Source organism: Leopardus geoffroyi, chromosome C2 (genome assembly GCF_018350155.1).
Source record: "Leopardus geoffroyi isolate Oge1 chromosome C2, O.geoffroyi_Oge1_pat1.0, whole genome shotgun sequence".
Lineage (NCBI taxonomy): Eukaryota > Metazoa > Chordata > Mammalia > Carnivora > Felidae > Leopardus > Leopardus geoffroyi.
The window spans coordinates 3890780-3910019 of record NC_059333.1 but is presented as its reverse complement, the minus strand read 5'-3'; the positions used below and the strand labels follow the sequence as shown (position 1 = coordinate 3910019).

Sequence of the window (19240 nt, the reverse complement as noted above, 5' to 3'; positions counted from 1 at the left end):
AAGCCAATTACATTCCATGTCATTTCAAAGGCTGCCATCATTTTTCCAGGAAGACATTTTATTTCCTTTGAGATTGATTTCATTATTTTTTCAAAAAAAAAAAAAAAACTGGTTGGGGGAAATGGCGTGCTTTGGGTACAAAGACAGAAATGGCTAGCTGTCCCCTAATATCTGTTCGCCCCTTCATCCTAATAGAACCCCACACCCACCCCCAACCCACCCCATTTTTAGCTGGCTGCCAGGAATGAAAACCATAATTCCCAGTGAACCTGGCTGTTGAGTGTGGCCCTATGAGTAAGTTCTGGCCAATGAAATGCAAATGGAGGTCAAGTGTCAGCTCCCCAGGGCTCAGGCCATTGTTTTCCCCTTTCTTCATCATCCCCCTTCTCAGACTCCAGGGGAGGGCCATGGGGACAGGAGCCAGAAGGAGCCCCATTTCCAAGGACACCTTACAACAAGGCAGCCAGGTCAGGCCAGACCTCCGACCTCCAAGTTTTGCGCCAGAAAGACATAAACTTCCACGTTCTTTGTCACTGCTATTTGGCTTTTTCTCCCGTTTGCAGCTAAATGTAATCCTAGTTGATTTTCCTTTTTTGTTGCTTTTCTCCCTATTTTGATGGCCCTCCTTGCCTCTCCATATTTTCCTGCACAAGAACTTCTGGGCTTTGGATGCGGGATGTGAGCCGGGGTCCGAATGCTGATCAGGGCTTAGAAAGAAAGATGAGGGAGTAAGAGAAGGGCCAGCGATTCTCAACTGTTGGTTCTCATCCAAGTATTTGTGAAATCTAAAAGACCCCAGGTTTGGGGGCGTGTCCTAGGCCCACTAACTCGGAGTTTCTGGAGCTGGGCTCCCGGCTCTGGTGTCTGCACTGGTCATCAGGCAGCTGAAGGGCCCATCCTGGGACCACATGCTTCTCCTACCCTCCTCATTTCTTAACCTGCTGAGGGGAACTGGTTGACCAGGAGCCCTAATACGAAAGACAATATGTGTGAATTGCATTCTCGTTTATAGAAATGGGATTCCTATTTATTCACAGATATTATAGATAATGTCGAAACTACTGGAGTGGAAAAAGCACTGGGCTTGGAGTTAGGAGACCTGAGTTTGAATGTGGACTCTCATGCTTCTAGTTGTGTGGTCTTGGGAAAATTCCTGAGTCTTCTGGATCCTATCCATCCAACCATTATTCCTCCATACATCTACCTGCCTACCCACCCATCCACCCACCCACCATCCATCCATCTATCCACCCATCCATCCTTCCATCCATCCAGCCAGCCATCCTTCCATCCATCCATCCACCCACCATCCATCCATCCATCCATGCATCCATCCATCCATCCATCCACCCACTTATTCATTATTCCATCTATGTGGCGGGCATATATCCCTACTATGTGTCCAGCACTCTCCTTTTTGTCTGCAGCATGGGCATACTACATTGTGCCTCATTTCCCTCATCTATAAAATGGGAACAGTACTCATTTCTACTTCATATAGTGCCTTGTCCATAGAAATTACCGGATAAATGCTAGTTGTTATCATTTGTAGCCAGTAGAGCACCAACTAACAACCATTGCAGAGAACACCAAATATAATGAGAGTATAAATTGCCAGGCTCAAAAACAAGGATCATTCCTTTGGTGCATCGTTCTTTCTCATTGTGTTATTAGCTCTTGTGTGCTCCATAGTTGTGCCATATAAATGTACAGAAAAGTCATTTCGAAACATGGAATCTCCTGGTTGGTGGAAACTTTGCATTTTAATTGTGTATATGAACAGAAATACTGTTGGGGACTGCAGGGGTGGGATAGACTGGCAGACAAATCTCTTCGGGATTGCCCCCCTCCCACCCTGTGCCCACATTCTGTCCCCTGACTGTGCACCCACGCTCTGCCCCCCGCCCCCCCCCCCCATGTTAGTTTTCTGGGCCTGGTGCCACAGGACACTAAGTGCCACAGACTGAACACCTCATGGTTCTGGAGGCCAGAAGTTCAAGATCAAGGTGTCGACAGGTCTGGGTCCTGCTAGGGCAGTGAGGGAGAATCTATCTCCGGCCCTCCCAGCTTCTGGCATTTGCTGCTGTGGCTCTCCTTGGCTGGCAGGATCTCGTTACCGGAGCTCTGCCTCTGTCTTCACGTGGGGTTCCCCTGGTGCCTCTGTGTCCTCACATGGCCGTCCTACAAGGACATGGGTCCTATTGGATCAGAGCCTCTCCTGCTTCAGCACCCATTAGGAGTCCCTCACTGATTACATTTGCAAGGACCATCATATTCTGTGGTAGTGGGGGTCAGGACCTCAACGTATCTTTCTGGAGGACGCACGTAGCACTGCGCATTGGTGAGATTGAGGAGGAATCCGTGGGCATCGTTCCGGAATGCGTGCTGCCAAGACATCTTATGTTAGCATCGCAATATTCTAATTTCCTTCCGGGAACTCTTCCGTGGCCATTTGCTTCGCGAGATCACTCATTAGTCCTCCCTCGCTAGAGTTGCTTTGTACAAAGAGGGAGAGAAAGTTGAGGTGATGTCTGTCGGATGCACAAATGTCCCGGAAGGAAGGGTCCGGAATCATCATTGAGGCAGCCCGGAAGTGAGGAGCTGGGGGTTCCCTACATGTGCTTAGAGGCTCTCCATCACTTTCCCACAGCAGGGGCTGTGTCCCCATCGCCGAAGCATTGATCACTCAGTGTCTTTGCAAAACGACTGTTTGTGTGGGTTACCCCGAGTGACCATGGCAACCGTCCTGCCCGCGGTGCAGGCTTCTCAAGCCATCCTGGTGAAGGGCCAGTGCTTTATTAAGAGATTGACAGGTGGTCCGACTGTGGGCCCCGCATGCAACTCCCGCCACGTGACCGGTCTCTCCTGGGCAGGTAGACACCCCCTCCCATGGGGGGGGGTCATGTCTTGCTCTCCATTTTGTGTAGACTGGTAACCACGGCGGGGCCACAGCAACCAGTGGACCGTGCTGGCCCGTGGACCTCACCTAGAGCAGCTCTGGGCCGGTGGGTCAGGTGGGAGCGTTCAGCTACAGGTGACGGAAACCCAGGGAAATAGGCAGCGAGCAAACAGGTTCATTTGTCTCTGGAGGCTGCATCCGGGCTCCGCCCTGGGCTCCACTGTGAGCGGGGTCTACCTCTCTCCTGCTGCAACATCCTCAGTGTGGTCCCCCTGCTCGGGCTAGCACCGCGGCCCCTCACGGAGGACGGGAGGAGGCCAGGCGCCCGCTATAGCACCCGCAGAGGCCGGGTCTAGGGGCCAGCCCTGCAGCTGTCGGGGAACTGGCCGTCCGGTGTCTGGGCGCCTTGGGAGGTTACGCGGCTCCAGCACGCGTCCCCAGGAGCCTCATCCAGCACACCCTTCCCTCTGGAGGACATGACTGCCTCTGTCCCAGGCAGCCAGGAGGGGTCCCCAGTGCCACTGTCGGACCACTCTGCATACCTGTGCTACGCCCTGGAGACCCAGAGTGACATCTACCTCGGCAACCACGCAGGAGACAGGCTCTCGCGTGTCCCTTGTCACCCAGGTGGACACCCCCAATGCAGGGGGACTGGACGGAGGTGAACGTGGTGCAGGGGTGGTTTTGGCTCCTGCTGCGGGTGCCCTGTCGTGGGTCCCACTCACTCTCACTGCGCTCCACGCACCCCGACTTCCTCACGGGGCTGAGCAGTTCTCTCCCCTGGGGGTGGGGACGGCTGGTGGCCCCGCACCGATTAGGAGTCCCTCCCCGTCCCCTTCCTTCAGAGCCGGGCACCAGTCTGCTTTCTGCCTCTGGTTTTGCCCCTCCTGGATAGTTCTATAGACAGGGTCCTACTGTGTGCCGTCCCTTGTGACTCTCCCCTTTCGCTAGGCATGATGTTTTGAGGTTCCTTCGTGTTAAAGCACCCATTGGGACTTTGCTCCTTTCTATGGCCAGACGATATTCCATTGTGTGGATGGACCACATTTGTTTATCCATTCATCCTTTCTTTTTTTAATGTTTATTTATTTTTGAGAGAGAGAGAGACAGAGTGTGAGTGGGGGAGGGGCAGAGAGAGAGGGAGACCCAGAATCCGAAGCAGGCTCCAGGCTCCGAGCTGTCAGCAGCCCAGAGCCTGACACGGGGCTCAAACCCACGAACCGTGACATCATGACTTGAGCCGAAGTCCCACGCTTAACCGACTGAGCCACCCAGGCGCCCCTAACCATTCATCCTTTGATGAACGCTTGGCTTGTTTCCGCCCTTGGGCTGTTGTGAATAATGCTGCTATGAACATGGGTGCCTGAGTATTCGAGTCCCCATTTCCAACTTTTTTGGGTCCGTGCTTTCCTGTGTTTTTACTGGCCCTCGGGGTCCAGGGAAGGCCCGCGCTCCTCTCCAGTGCCCAGCCGGGTCTCCACGTGCAGCCGAGCTCTCAACCGCCCCGCACCGTGGGCCCTGTCGCTCCCCGGGGGGCTAGGAGTTATCCAGAACACCGGGCGGGCTGAGCTGTCCTGGCTGATGCCCGCTCTCTCAGGCTTGGGACACCTGCTTTGTCCCCTTCGGAAACCCACACGTACACGGGCCCGTGCGGAGCCTCACAGCACGGTGCTCCGGGTCAGTCAGATCCAGATAATAAGGTTACCGAGCGGCGGACTCCGTGGCGAGCGAGCTCCATCGCCAATCCGTCCTAAGCCCTCCGGTCCACCCTGACCGTGAGGTCGCAGGGCTGGGGCCACGGGTGATGCACGGCCCACGGAGACGCGTCCCTCCCGGTCTGGGCGGACCTCACGGCTGTATCCGTCTCGTTCCCTGCAGGTGAGCGTCCAGGCGCGGAGCCGGGCCTGGGAGCCGGTTACCTGGTCCTCATCGTGGTGGCCGTCTTCGTCGTGGTGGCCGGGGCGGCTGCCCTTGTCCTCGGGCACTACCAGAGAATGACTGGCAAATACAGCTTCAGAGCCGGGCCGGACGACTTCGGCTACCGGGTGTTCTCTGGGTAGGCGGTCCCGGCCGGCCCGCAGGTGAGTGAAGAGCCACGCGCCTCCGATGCGCGCGTCCTACCCTCGCCACTGGCGGAGACGACACGGCGTGTGCTGGGGGCTTTGGAGAACGGCGGGTGGCCGGTGGCACGTTCCGTGCCCCTTAGCGGAAAGCCCCCGAAGCTGCAGGAGGGGAGGTGGGCCATCGGTTGTCCAGGTCAGGTTCTGTCCGTTTGCACAAGGGCAGGCCTCGCGGAGCCCCCGGGGGGTGCAGTGAGACGAGAGCCGGCCCCGGTGCCCCTCCGAGGCCAGCCCTGTGCCCCCCGCTCCCGGGCGGCCCCAGGTGAGGCCCCGAGCCCCTGGTGCCTTGGTTTCTTCGTTTTTCCTCCTTTGTAGCAGGGCCGGGTGACAGCGGTACCACACGCACAGAGGGCAGGAACCAGGTGAGGACAGGCAGACCCCTGGCGGCCTCTGGCACCTTGAGTGCTGAGTGAATCCGCGACTCCTCTCTGTCCCGTGTCCCCACAGCCTTGCCCTCGCCACGAACTGTGCCTCGTGTCCCGGATGATGTGATGGGCACACGCCTCTGCCTTGCCGTGTCCTCTCCGTGATTTTAAGTACCTGCACCCCCGAGCGTGAAGTGGCTCTTTTGAGCCATGACGGTCACGGGTGCCTGGACCTCCTTCTGGGCCCAAATACAGCTCATCACAGACGGGTGACGCTCGTTCCGGAGGAGCGCCGTTTTCTTAGCGCACGCCTGTAGGGGGGATCGCCCAGGCCTGTGATTTCTGTAAAGGCTTTGAGATTTAGAGAGAAAAAATCACAGGCCACGTTTGGCAGCTGTCGTTTGCTGCCTCCAAACACTGTTGGACTCCATGTGGTTATAGACGGGACGGTGGCCTGAGATCGGCTCTGGGCCCTGGGGCTGCCCCAAGGCATCTTGGGTACCACCCTTCCCCGGCACCCCTTAGCCACACCCCCTACCTGTACTCCTCACCTGCTCCCCTCCCCTGCTCCCCTCCCCTACACCCTTCCCCTGCATCCTTCCCTTATGCCCCTCCCCTGCACCCTTCCTCTGCACCCCTCCCCTACACCCCTCCCCTGCACCCCTCCCCTGCACCCTTCCCCTACGCCCCTCCCCTGCGCCCAGTCCCCTGCGTGTCTCTGGCCCCTCTGGCCTGCTAGGGAGCTCCCTCCCCTGACAGGAGTTAAGGACTCAGGAGGTGGCCCCGAACAAGGATTTCAGGTTATCACTTCACCTCTCCCAGCAGGGGACATTCACCTCTGTCTCGCTCTCTCCCTCACAAACCCCATCACGTGAGAAGAGCCCACTCCGTAGGAATTGCCAGTGGGAAAATGGCAGATTCCCCGGTGGGACTGACTTGCCCAGGGCCACACTGAGTCCCCGGTGCTGGGGGACGTCCCACAGGGAACCTCAGCTCCCCCTGACCCCCGGCCTCAGTCCTGCCTCGGCACTGGCCTCCCTGCCGGGCACAGTGTGTGATGCCTGGCTTGGGACGGCCGCACCAACACGTCCTCATCGGCCCCCCGCTGGCTGGCCGGAAGGATGCTTTTCTGCCCTTTCAATGCTCAGGACCCTGATCCTTCCGACAGCAGCTTCCCCCCAGACCCAGTGGGGTTTTCTGTCCGCACACTCCCCAGACTTGAGCTTCGTTCTCCCCATGCCCTTAGCAACCCCATAGCTCCTCAGGGTTTCTTTCTCTGCCCTCTCAAGCAGGCTCTTGGGGAAGGACCCTGTTTCTTACCGATATTAGCAAATACCCAGGAGTGCTGAGCGTGTGGGTGCGTGAGAACCCTTCCTAAACACTGTAACTAGTTAACCCCCTCAGGTTCCCAACAACCGCGTGAGGCTGTGTTATTACCACTTTTTCAGCTGGGGACCTGGGGCAGGCAGGTGAAGGCATGTCCTGGGAACGTAACTAGGAAGGGACAGAGCTGGGGTTCGGGTCTGGGGTCCATTCTTTTAGCCACGGAGCTCCAGTAACTTAGACTGGCGTGCACGTGACTGGCAGGTATTTAGAATGAGGCCCCTTGGCTTTTCCTTTCGTTGGAGACCCGGAGACGTTGTATTTTAGCAATTATCTGAGAAATCCACAATTCTCTCCGTGGGGCTCCATGGTGCCCAGCAGTGGAGGGAGCAGTGTTGTGGTCCGAAGGAAGAACCCTCCTGGGGCCCTGAAGCCCGTGGGGACGCAGGTGCTGCCCCCACTGGTCAGGGCTCTCTGCCACCCCGAGGGCCCCAGCATGTGGGTGACTGGCAGTGGTTCAGGTTCAACGACACTCGATTATAACTAAGACTCTTTAGCACGGTGCCTTCTAGTCTCTCTCTGGTTTGGGGCCCCCGCAGTTTGAGTCATGGAGAGCCTTCTGCTTACTGACCCATTGCGTCCTGTCCCCCATCAGGGGACACTGTCGTGTGGACATGCCCCTGTCTCCTCAGGCTCTTCCCCAGCCAAGGCCACCTTCCCCACACTCAGCTCTTTATTCTCTTGAGATAAGACTTTGAACCAACCGAGCAAAGTGTGGTTGATAGCAGCTATCCTTGAAATGAGGAAATCGGGCCCAGAGAGCTCAAGTGAACCCTCTGAGTCACACAGCGGAGGCCAGATTAGCACACGTCCCCCACGGGGCGACGTCCCTTTCCGCGTGACTTCGTCTTCGTTAGAGGAGCTCCGGGAGCTGGTTTTGCAGGGATCACGCCTCTGCTTTGCCGCGGCCCCTTTGCTCCAGGACCTGATAGCATATGTGCACATTATCTAAGTTCTAGGAGCCACTGCAGTTCAGATGGGCAGAGTAAGACCGGGGCCAGCACACGAGGCCAGTCACCTCCCTGGATAGAGTTCCAAGGGAATTTCAGGGAATCTTACTGAATACTTAGCACGTGAATCCCAACAAGGATGCCAGCGTTTGTCCTGCTCAGTTTCTGAGGACATCTGGTATGTGGGGGCAAGGTGACTCTGGACGTCCTCCCCACCTAAAATGAAAAAACACCGGAGGGAAAATTGGCCTCTCATCCTTTCTTGCTCCCCCGTGGCTTCTGTTTCCCAAGTGAAGGACATCTCTAACTGGGTCTCGAGTTCCTGCAAAAATGTGCTCTGTGAAAAACATCAAACAAACCGTCCCCACCAGGCTGGCACTCGGCGCGGCCCTCGGCACCGGGAGCCCCGCGTCTCAGTGTGTCCTCCGCAGACAGGACAATGGCACAAAGGCCCCGAGGGTGTGGTCGTCCGGCTCAGGCGCACCTATGTGCTGCCATTCACCGGAGCCCCATTCACCGGAGACCAGTCCAGCCGCCATGGTCCCTGTTCCTCTGTGCCTTCTGGGAGCCGCTGCCCTTTTATTTGGGCACAAGCTCTCACCATCTAGTGAGCATAGAAGTCCTGTCCTCGGGGTGATGGTCACCCTACACTACCCAGGCTCGGGGGGTATTCCTGCACGAACCTCTCCTTTCCGGCGTGCGCGCTGACCCTGGTCACCTCCTTCTCCATGCAGGTGGCTGTGAATCAACCTCGGTTCTTAATCCATGAAGCATCGACGGAAACCTGCTCTGTCCCACATCCAGAGCTTGGATGAGTCCCGGGGGTGGTGAAAACACAGCCTCTGACTGACCCAGGAGACCCATTGTCTGTGTAGGTCCCAGATAAGCAGTGCCCACCAGGCGGATGTAAGAGCTTTTGGAGTAGGAGGTGGGGTGAGGGGTATGCCCCAGGCATGGGGATCTTCAAACAAGCTTGGATACAGCCTTGCCGTCACCCAGATCACCTCCACCGCCCCAGAGCCCCCAGACTCTTTACCCTCCTAACTGGCTCAAGTGGTTTCAAAACCAGTCCTTTCTGGACCAGTCCTGGCTCAAAACCAGCCCTTTCTGGTTTTGCTCACCACTGACATCTGTCACCTGCCACCCATCCCCCCATCCACTCAGCCACGTAGCTACCCATCCATTCAGCCATCCAGTCATCCCACGCTCTGTCATATATATATTTCACATTTTCAAAGATATTCGACGGCGCACTTGGGAGTTCTTTTAACAACAGGTCAGTCATAAATGCACTGCTAATGTTATTTTTGGTGGACATATATGCTCTTTCACATCTGCCTTTCCAGGACGTTGTTTTTATTTACACAACAGGGACTCAAAAGACACTCCACTAATATGAAAATCTTTATAAGTAGAAATAACATTATATACATACACATACTCACTATTTGATATTTTTCCCAAGTATTTTCACAGCCATTTAAAAATATAATTTTACCCCAGGAGAGGTACTATTTATCCATTGCACAATGGGAAAGCAGAGAAGAAATGGGTGAGTCATTTTCATATGGTCACAAAATGAATTAATAAGAAACTGGGTGTAGAACCTAAATTTTTATCTTAGAATGTTCTCCATTACACCATACTGACGGATCGTGCTTTTTTACTTTAGGTGAAACAAATTGGATTGTATTCGATAGCTAACACCTGAAAGCATCGCGTTTTTCCTCGATGAACTTAGAATTACAATGTGGTCATGGTCTTTAATTCATGAGATGACTTTTGTTGAATGTAACTAATTGGAGATTAATTTTGCTGAGTGTAACTAACAGCGATTCGTATCTGGAGAATGCGAGTGTTTTGATTTAGTGGATATTCTCGAGAGTCAGTAAAGCATTACAATATGTGGCTAACATTACAACATGTGGCTAGACTGATTTTGCGCAAGTAGAATAAATCGCATGTGACATTGAACTGTGGCCGTGCCGTTTGCTCTGTTTGGTTCAGTCGCCTCCCGGGCTTACCCGGCATCACTGAGTCCACGGTGCTGTGCGGGGCACTCTGGGGACACCAGGAACGTGTCTGCGCCCATTTGTCGTGATATCGACTCGGTACCTGTCACTCACCTGCCTTGAAAAGAGGCAATAAACGTTTCAGTCAGTCCAGGTTTCAAGACCCGTGACTAAGTGGCTCACAAGCCTCCCACGTGACTATGTTCACTTTACAGCCAAGGAAATGGAGACATCACGTGACCCTCCCGCAGTCAGCTAGGAAGTGGGGTCCTGGCGTTAGACCCAAGCCTGTCTGGTTGAAAGGTCGCCGCTCCTGCTCTGCTCCTGCCGCGGGCTGCAGTGGGACCTGAGCATGACCGCGAACGTTCTCCCCTTGTCCATCTGATTGTGGCAACAACCCTACGAGTTACGAGTCCCCGGTCCCGTTTTACGGACAAGCAAACTGAGGCTAAAATTTTAAACCGCCGCTCCAAGCAGCTCACAGTGGAAACCCAGATCTTCTCCCTCCTAGTTCAGGCTCTTTCTGCTGCCCCGGAGAAGACTTAGTTGGTTCACTGGTGAGGCAGGGGAGCCTTCGAGGACCTGAGAACCGAGTCCCTCTGAGCCGTGGAGACAGCACCCAGGAGCTCGGCAAGGTGGGGGGCTTCGGTTGGCTCAGGCTCTGGGTCCCTAGCAGTTCTCACATCGAGACACCACCTGCAGCCCCGCGTCCTTCCCAGCCCGGGATCCAGGCTGTGATGCCCTCTCTGCGCTCAAGGGTCAGGCGAGGTGAGAACCACCTGTATTTCCTGTGCACCCTCTACCCGGCCTGCACTGCCTCATACCGGCCACTAGATGGCGCTGCAGACCAGGGCGGGAGGTCCCTTCGTGTCTCCTGCAACCAGAGCCCTGGTTCTCGTTTGTTCTGTTTTTGCTGGGTTTGAGCCTTTTGCCTGCAAACAAAGGGGAATCTGAAATCGTTCTGCAGGGCTTCGGGGTCCTAGGACACGATTCTGCTGGGGTGGGGCCGGGGGGTCCCGGAAACAGCTTGGGAAACGGCGCCGGTCTTTCAGGATGGACGCCGCCGCCTAGAGAACGGTTATTTCCATGCGCTGGCCCTGCGCCTGTGGGGCCCCGGCCCGAGGGGACCCTGCTTTCCACCAGGACCGGCTGAGGGAGGGGACGCCTCCTCTCCTCTCTTTCTCTGTGTCTGGGAGGGAAAAGACAGCCACACCAGGAAACGGTCTGTGCAATGGAGCCCCCAGGGAATGAGCCAGTGGACCAGGCTTCCCTGGAGACTCCCGGGTGGGGACCGGTGGGGACCACGGTGGCCACTTCCCGCAGGTTCCCGGGACTCCAGCAAAGCCGGAGAAATGGCCGAGTGGGGGAGGAAAGCCTTTGTGCCACAGAGTAGAAGTGCTTCCGGCCTGAACGTAGCCTGGACATCTTTCCAAGTCTAAGTGCTGGGGAGGTTATGGTCAGGCAGGGCTGGGGGCCTGTGGAGCGTGGAGGAGAACCGGGGTGCCCCAGGCTGGCCCCACAACTCAGGATGCCGGGTCTCTGCTGGGTGGGGGAGGGTCATTCCCAACTCCAGGGGCTGCAGATTCTTACTCTGTGAGCCCCGGACACCAGAGTGATTCCGATGGAAAGAAATAGATGGTAGGGACTTAGCGGGGAGCTCTTCAACGCAAGGACTACCTAGAGTTTGCACCCCACAAGGTAGCGCGTAACCGTGGGAGTCAGGGTGCTGTTGAGGTTACCGGCGCTGCCTCTCCCGCATGGGGCGTGCCATCTAGCATTGGTCGGGGAGCTTTGGGCTCCGAGTAGGGAAACATCAACTCCAACAGGCTTTCACGATAAAGACGATTCCTGGCCTCTTGCAAATGGCAAGTCCAAGGCAGGGTGGGCTTCAGGTGAGGCTTGCTCCCGCAGCTCTCAAGGACCCAGGTTTGGTTCATCTTTTTTGCGTTCCTTCCGTGGTTTCAGCTTCAGCCAACAGGTCCCTCTTAGTCCCCCGGTAGCTGTGAGGGGTGATCAGGATCAGGCACTGCTTCATTCCCGTAGGGCCAAAGGATGACAGTGTCTCCCCTAACTATCGATGAAAGGAGCTGGGATGACGTCCGGGTTGAAACATCCTGGGTCCTGTCCCCACCCTGAGCCAGTCACTCTGGCTAGGAGGGTGTCCCATTCTGCCTGCTGAGACCCGGGCCCAGGCCACTTCCATCAAGGGGGCGGCCTCCTGCTGGTCAGTTTCAGCCAGCCAGAGACTCCCGGTGCACACGGGAGAGACACGGGGTCCACGTCGTGATTCTCACCACCAGGGCCTGGCCCCCAGGGCATCAGTCACCCCGAAGGCTGAGGGTGGACACACATGGCGTGACACACACATGGACACACGCTACCTTGGGAGGCCCGTGTCAGCACCCTGAAACCGTAGGAAGAGAACAGAGACCCTGAGTCATTAGGGACCTGCCCCCGTTCGAGCAGTCGGTTCAGGAGCTGGGCCAGATTTCCCAGAGCGTGGACTGCAGAGCATGAGTCCCACGGGCGTCACCGGGTGCTCCGAAGTTGGGGGGGGGGGGGCTTATGTTCCAGCACATGTGAGAACGCCTGGCTACGACTCCGGTGGTTTGTGACAGGGCCTCTTAGCTTGCTCGAGTACGCGGTGGCCCCGCAGGCATCCCAGGCCTGGCCGCGCCGTGCCCTTGACCTTCACACTCCTTCTCGAACCCCCCAGGGGAGCAGCGGAGAATATTAGAGACACGACACGGGGTGGGGGAGCACCGTGCCTGGCCCCCGAGGTGGGCTTGGGTAAACACTAGCCCCGTGCCCGCCCTTGCTCCAGAACTTTCCTCCTTAAGGTGGACCTGGGCTCACCACCCGCCATGACCGAAGGGGCTGGGACCCTGGGGCAGAACCTTGAAACAACAATCCCCTCGGTCTCCCTTCGCCGGCTGTGTCAGAGGCCCCGAGACTTTGCCTTCCCGGGACCCCTCGTCACCTGGCTGGAGAGGAGGGCGGCCACGGAGCCCTGGTGGCTGGGGGGAGGGGGCACCTCAACGCTCACACGGTGCAGGAAGCTGTGTCGCCGTCGTGGCCTGTGTGGCCTCCGACCCCCGTGGGCTGGCCGGCCCGCCCTCCATCTGGGGAAGATCGGCTCACCCGACGCCCATGAGCACGGGGGTCTTAGAGCCGTCAGCTCTTTGCTTGAGGCAGTCCTCCCTCACACTCCTCCCCCACTTGACCAAGGAGGGCCACGCCGATGTCCTCTGGCGGGTCCCCTACCTGCAGCCCGAGCTTCAGCTAACATAATCCAGCTCTCGGGGGCCACAGAGAGCTCCCCACCCCCCACCTCACCCCCAGACGGAGACGATGCCATGGGCTGCAGAGACCTCTCCTCCGGAAGCCTCCCTTACCTGCAGCCAGGTGGGTTCCCCGGGGGGAGGGGCAGGAACAACGTGGGGGTCGGCGGGAGGAGGGGCCTCGGGATCAAGTGTACTGTCCCCGGGCGTGCCCACTGTCCCGCTGCGGCTTCCTGGCCCTCGGCTCCCAGGACTTCCTGGCTGCGCCCACCGGGTGCCGACCAGGGCCCATCAGGGGGCTACTCTGCACAGGGAAAGGGGGGTCGGGGAGACGGAGACCCAGTCTGGCATGCCCCTCCCCCATCCCGGCCCTGCTGGGGGAAGGCTGACAGGCAAATCCCTCTCTCCCATAAAGGGCAGGCGTCATCTGAATCCTGTTCCAATGGAGCCACGGGTCAGGGACATTTTGGGGGGAAGGAGGATGCGCCAGGGGTCCCCCAAGACCATCTTCATGTCCGGTGACCTTTCCAAGGACTCACAGGACACCCGGGCTTCGTTTGTTCGTAACACAAGGGTGCAGATGACAGTCGGCAAAGGAGGAGACGCCCAGGGGGGAGGCCCAGAGAGACCGGAGCAGGAGGATCACCCGAAACCCGGAGCTGGACTCCGGGGATGGGTGGGGGGCTTGGCCCAGGGCCGCCTGCCCCGGAGCGGGGAAGCTTCCCTCGGTCGTTTTGGCCGCCTCGTATTTTACTCATCCCTCAAGTGTTTATAAATCCTCTCTTTAGAGTAGAAGAAGTTGCCATCGCTCAGCAAAATAAACATGTTGGTAACCATGGTGATTTGGGTATTTCCGTACTAGGCAGAAACGACCTCGGTTTAATACGTTTATCCAAGAGTTTGGTTCAAGGCAGAATTGATGCGACTGAAAAACTTTAGCCTCTGGGGACCAGTATTTCTTTTCTCTTTCTCTCTTCTTCCTTCCTTTCTTCCTTCCTTTCTTCCTTCCTTCCTTTTTCTTTCTTTCTTTTTCTTCCTTTCTTTCTTTCTTTCTTCCCCTTTTCTTTCTTTCTTCCTTTCTTCCTTTTCCTTTCTTCTTTCTTTCTTTCTTCCTCTTTCTTTCTTTCTTCCTTCCCTTTTTCTTTCTTTCTTTCTTTCTTTCTTTCTTTCTTCCTTTCCTCCTTCCTTTCTTTCTTCCTTCCTTCCTTTCTTCCTTCCTTCCTTCCTTTCTTTCTTCCTTCCTTCCTTTCTTCCTTTTTCTTTCTTTCTTTCTTCTTTCTTTCTTTCCTTCTTTCTTTCTTTCTCCTCCAGTTAGCTATCATACACTGTAGTCTTGGCTTCAGGAGTAGAACCCAGTGATCCATCACTTACATAGAACACCCAATGCTCATCCCAACAGGTGTCCTCCTAATGCCCATCCCCCATTTAGCCCATCCCCCTCCCACCTCCCCTCCAGCAGCCCTCAGTTTATTCTCTGTATTTAAGAGTGTCTTACAGTTTGCCTCCCTCTCTGTTTTTATCTTATTTTTCCTTCCCTTCCCCTATGGTCATATGTTAAGTTTCTCAAACCCCACCTATGAGTGAAATCATATATTTGTCTTTCTCTGACTCGTTTCGCGTAGCATAATACACTCTAGTTCCATCCACATTGTTGCAAATGTCAAGTTTCATTCTTTTTCGTCGCTGAGTAGCTCACCTTTGTATATAAACCACCTTCTTTACCCTTTCACCAGTCAGTGTACATTTGGGCTCTTTCCATAATTTGGCTATTGAGGAAGGCACTGCTATAGACTTTGGGGTGCAGTTTATAGCACTGCGGGGACCAGCATTTCTCACCTTCCTGTGTGTGTCTGCCCTCATTTCACAGCCTCCGGAGCCCCAACAAGCTGTAGCTGCCGGTGCCCCGGCCCGGCTCCCGAGGCCACCCCTGGCGCCCCAGGCCTGCAGGCTCTTCCACGGTGGCTGATGTCCTGTGCATGGCGCTCTGGGCCCCCTTCCCCAGGGCCCGGCCCCGCCAGGTGTGGGGTTTCTTTCTCACGAAGCTGGTGCCCAGAAGCCCAAGTATGGCGAAGGTCACAGGCTAACTCCAGTCTTATCCCTGTGGATTTTGTGACTAAAGGAAAGAGAGAGGAGCGGGAGAGAGAGAGAGAGAGAGAGAGAGGAACAACAGAACCCCAAGGAACTAAAAGTAAGATAAAACGTAGTCAGCTTGCCGAACTTTCAGTGGAAAATTACCCCCAAATCACCGACCACACACATCTCGATTTTGGAGCTGTGTCTACGAGCATCTGTGAAAGTGAGGAATAGACCCCGCCCGTGTCGCATCGTCGTGGGTTCGGGGAAGGCCTCCGAGGAGCAATTCCAAGCACGGAGCCATGTCTGTATTAAGATGCAAGGTTGAGTCCTTGGCCCTGTAACGGGACATGGGTGAGGAGTGCGGAGGTGACTTGGGAGTGAACCTCCCATCCCCCCCATTCCCCCCGCCCCCGCCGCCCGGTCGGGTGGAGAGCCCTCACCCCCCCCCCCGCCCCCCCACGGAGGAGGGGCTCTGCCAGTGGCTGCTCCGAGGGATCCGGTCCCTGTGCGGGCACACTGTTGGTAGCATTAGGAGTGTTTTGTGACAACCACGTTAGAATATTTAAAAAATTCACAAAAGACCGTATGGCTCCCTTCCTGTGGCTTTTCTCTCCTCGTCCAGCAGAGTCCAGAAGGTTCTGTGGTCTCAAAAGGGAGGGGTGAGGCTGGGTGCCCGGAGGCTGGACACACCGGGAAGGAGCCTGACAGGGCCAGCCTGTTGGGTGCTCCTAGGGGTCAGTGACCCTCACAGGTCACCCGGGGCTGGGATCAGGGCAGGCGTGCGGGAGAAGGGCCTGGAGAAAAGTCCCAGACGCTGGTGCACCCTTCTACTGTGAAGTGTGGTCACAGGCTCCGTGGGGACTGTGACCTTGGACCTCAGTGCCCAGCAGGGAGCTTGGCTTTCCTGGAGGCCCCTGGCAGGTGGGCAGCGGGCAGAAGACTTTGCTGGGTCCGGGGTCTGGGTCTGGAGTCCGGGGGAGGCACACAGGTTGCACCTGAGTCGGGGCCCCGTGGGGCCAGCCTTCTGGCCTGGGAAACGGCTGGAATGTGCCGGGACGCCATCGGAGCGCCCTGAGCATGAGTGACGGGAGAAGGGTTTTCCCCAGGCTTCCCGAAGCACCAGCATCCGGGGGGTGGGCATCGCGGGTTCCCAGGCCCCCCCTGCAGAGGTTCTGATTCAATAAACCAGGGGTAGCCTCATCTTTCGCGCATGTTTCTTCAAGCTTCAGCCTACCCGCCCCGCTTAACCGACGGCCCCGCTGCTCCCTGCCCATCTGACCCAGAACCCTCGAGCCCCTGGACTTTCTCCCTGGGCAGCCCACGAGCACGCAGGACCCTCAGAGAAATGGCAGTTTCGGGTCTCCCCCGCTGCCTGTGACCACCTGCTCCATGGCTGACCGTCTGTATCGTCTGCAGGACTGAAGAAATGAGCGGCCTCGAGCGGCCCTGTGATTCTGGACACTGTGGACACTGCATGGGGCCCCGTGAGCGCACCTCAAACCCCGTCCCTCAGGGTCATACAGCCCAACGCGCGGGCGGCACTGCCGGGTCCTCGGCCACCAGGGTCTGACTTCCCGGGAAGCACACACGAGAGCTTTGCCCTCTGTGGACCTGCCCCTGCCCCCGGCCCCGGTCCCCAGCCCCTCACACCGGGGTCTTGAGCTTTTCCGCTCGCTCCAGGAGCCCCATCTGGGGTGCTGATAGAGGGACGGGGAGAGGCAGCAGCTGGCACCACCAGGCCAGGGCGGTGGGAGGATGGCGGGGGGCCTGGCACCCCAAAGGCACCCCAACCCCCTCCTCGTGCCCTTGCTCTGCTCCCCGGGCAATGAGTCAACTGGACTTGGAGGCCAAAACCCTTGAGGCTGGAAGGGCTCGGGGACCCTCGGGTGCGGGATGAGACGGTGAAAGACAAAGTCTGCGGGGACCTGGGGTGTCGGGGAGCCTCTACAGCAGGTGTCCCCCCCTTCTCTCGGCACGTGCTTTGGTAAAACTGCGGTCTGCGTCCACGTCCCAGCCCCGCCTCCCTGCACCTGCTCTCAGGTGAGAGGCAGCTGGCGCAGCTGGGCAGCTGGAAACCTGAGCCTTGGGCTCCGGAGGTGGGGGTGGGGCGGTGGGGGGAGGGGGAGGGCCCTCCTCCCCCCAGCCCAGCTGTGCCCGAGAAAAGAGGCATTTTCTGCTCTGCTGATCTGTCTGAAGGACACAACGCCCAAAGATGGCTTTCTCCCAAGTCATTAAAGGACAAAGGCAAACAAAAACACCAGTGGCCTTGCTGGCCCGGGGCCACGCCGCGGTCAGGAATTAGGCATTTTCTGCAGCTGCAACTGTTGGGAAACAATGCACAGCGGTCGTTGTCCCCAGGACGTGGGCTAGTTCCCAACCACCGCTGTCTCGGGGGGAAAGAGCACCCAGTCTTCCCAGGGAAGCTGGTTTCGTAAGGACTCAACCCTCCCCGCGCCCCGTTTTCGCAGCGGTTCCAGGGTACCCGCACAGAGCGTCACATTCATAATCCTGATTAATCCTCATAAAGGCCCGATGTGATCCATCCCGCTGCCCTCCTGCCTCTTTGAGTGAGGCTCGGTGACCCCCACGGTGGATCCCGGGAGTCGGGGGCCAGGGGAGAGAAACATGGCAGGTGTAACAGGCTTCCACAAGCTTGGTGGCTTAAACCCACGTGAATTTATTACCTTGCACTTCTGGAGGCTAGAAGCCTGGCACAAGTCTCGCCGGGCTGATTCCGGGTGTGGGCAGGGCAGGCTCTTCTGGGAGGCTCGTGGGGGAGGTGGCCAGCTTCCAGAGGCCACCCCGTTTCCTGGCTCGGAGCCTGTCCTCTACCTCCACGGCAGGGCGTCAGGGCCAGGCTCTGGGCTCACATCGCTCTGAGCTGCCCCTTGCCTCCTCTGCCACACTGAAGGATCCTGGGGACTCTTTTGGACCTTTGGGTAACCCAGAATAATCTCCCTATTTTTTTAAGCAAATTTTTTAAAATGTTCATTTATTTTTGAGAGAGAGAGAGAGACAGAGGGAGCACTAATGGGGGAGGGGCAGAGAGAGAGGGAGACACAGAATCCGAAGCAGGCTCCAGGCTCCGAGCCGTCAGCACAGAGCCCGACGCGGGGCTCGAACTCACGGACCACGAGATCGTGACCTGAAGGGAAGTCAGATGCTCAAGCAACTGAGCCACCCAGGCGCCCCTGGAATAATCTCCCTATTTGAAGGCCGGCTGATTAACATCTTCAGTTCTGTCTGTTACCTTAATCCCTTTTGCCAAGTAAGAAATAGGTTCACAGGGTCTGGGGTTGGGACCCAGGAGCGGCACATTCATATCTGTGTCCTCCTCACTCGGACTGGCCATTCCTACTCTGAGGTCCGTCTGTCCCTACAGGGTGTGCTGGTGCCACCTTGTACTGGCTTTGGGAGCCCAGCATGAGCTGGTATTAATAAGCCACATAAATGCACAGTTAAATAAATTATGTATTAGGGGCACCTGGGGGCTCAGTCGGTTGAGCATGACCTCCGACTTCGGCTCAGGTCGTGATCTCACGGTTCGTGGGTTCGAGCCCCGTGTCGGGCTCTGTGCTGACAGCTTGGGGTCTAGAGCCCGCTTCGGAGTCTGTGTCTCCCTTTCTCTCTGCCCCTCCCCCACTCGTGCTCTGTCTCATAAATAAACATTTAAAAAAATGAATTCTGTATTAAAATACAGATAACGAATGCTCAAAAGTCATCACTTTCCTTTATTTTATTATGTGTTACCGTCGCCTGCGTTCTGTGGTTATTTGTGTCTACAGGCCCAGAATGGTGGAAATGCTGGCACTTTGCCGACCGCACATCTCGCCCCGGCCCTGCGTTCCGTGCTATCGTGGTGATGGCTTGTGGTTGTCCACAACTGGGCAGTGAGCGCCGTGGACACGAAGAAACACTGTGCATGACAGTGCGGGCGGCACTGACATTTTTTGCTGATTATTTAGACTTGAGAAACGTGATGGAGAACGTATTAATGCAGATGAACTGAATGTGCCTCGTCTGTAACGGCTGCATCGTGAAAAGCACAAAAAGTCGTCCAATCGAAATCGAACCGAGACCAATACCAGAGTTAGGCACCGTCATCGAGAGCGTTCTGCGTAAAGCCATTGGCTCTGTGGGATTTGCAACAAAAA

General features: G+C 56.8%; 1 protein-coding gene across 1 annotated transcript in view; it reads left to right on the top strand.

Moving 5' to 3' along the window:
* The window catches only part of UMODL1 (uromodulin like 1), a 74332-nt gene extending 65562 nt beyond the window's left edge, over positions 1–8770 (top strand). The window contains exons 25-26 of the mRNA XM_045501300.1: positions 4778–4980; positions 8452–8770. Of these exons, the coding sequence (XP_045357256.1) occupies positions 4778–4959 (182 nt within the window). The 3' untranslated portion in view covers positions 4960–4980; positions 8452–8770. The remainder of the gene's footprint in view (positions 1–4777; positions 4981–8451) is intronic.
* Positions 8771–19240: the final 10470 nt, after the last annotated feature.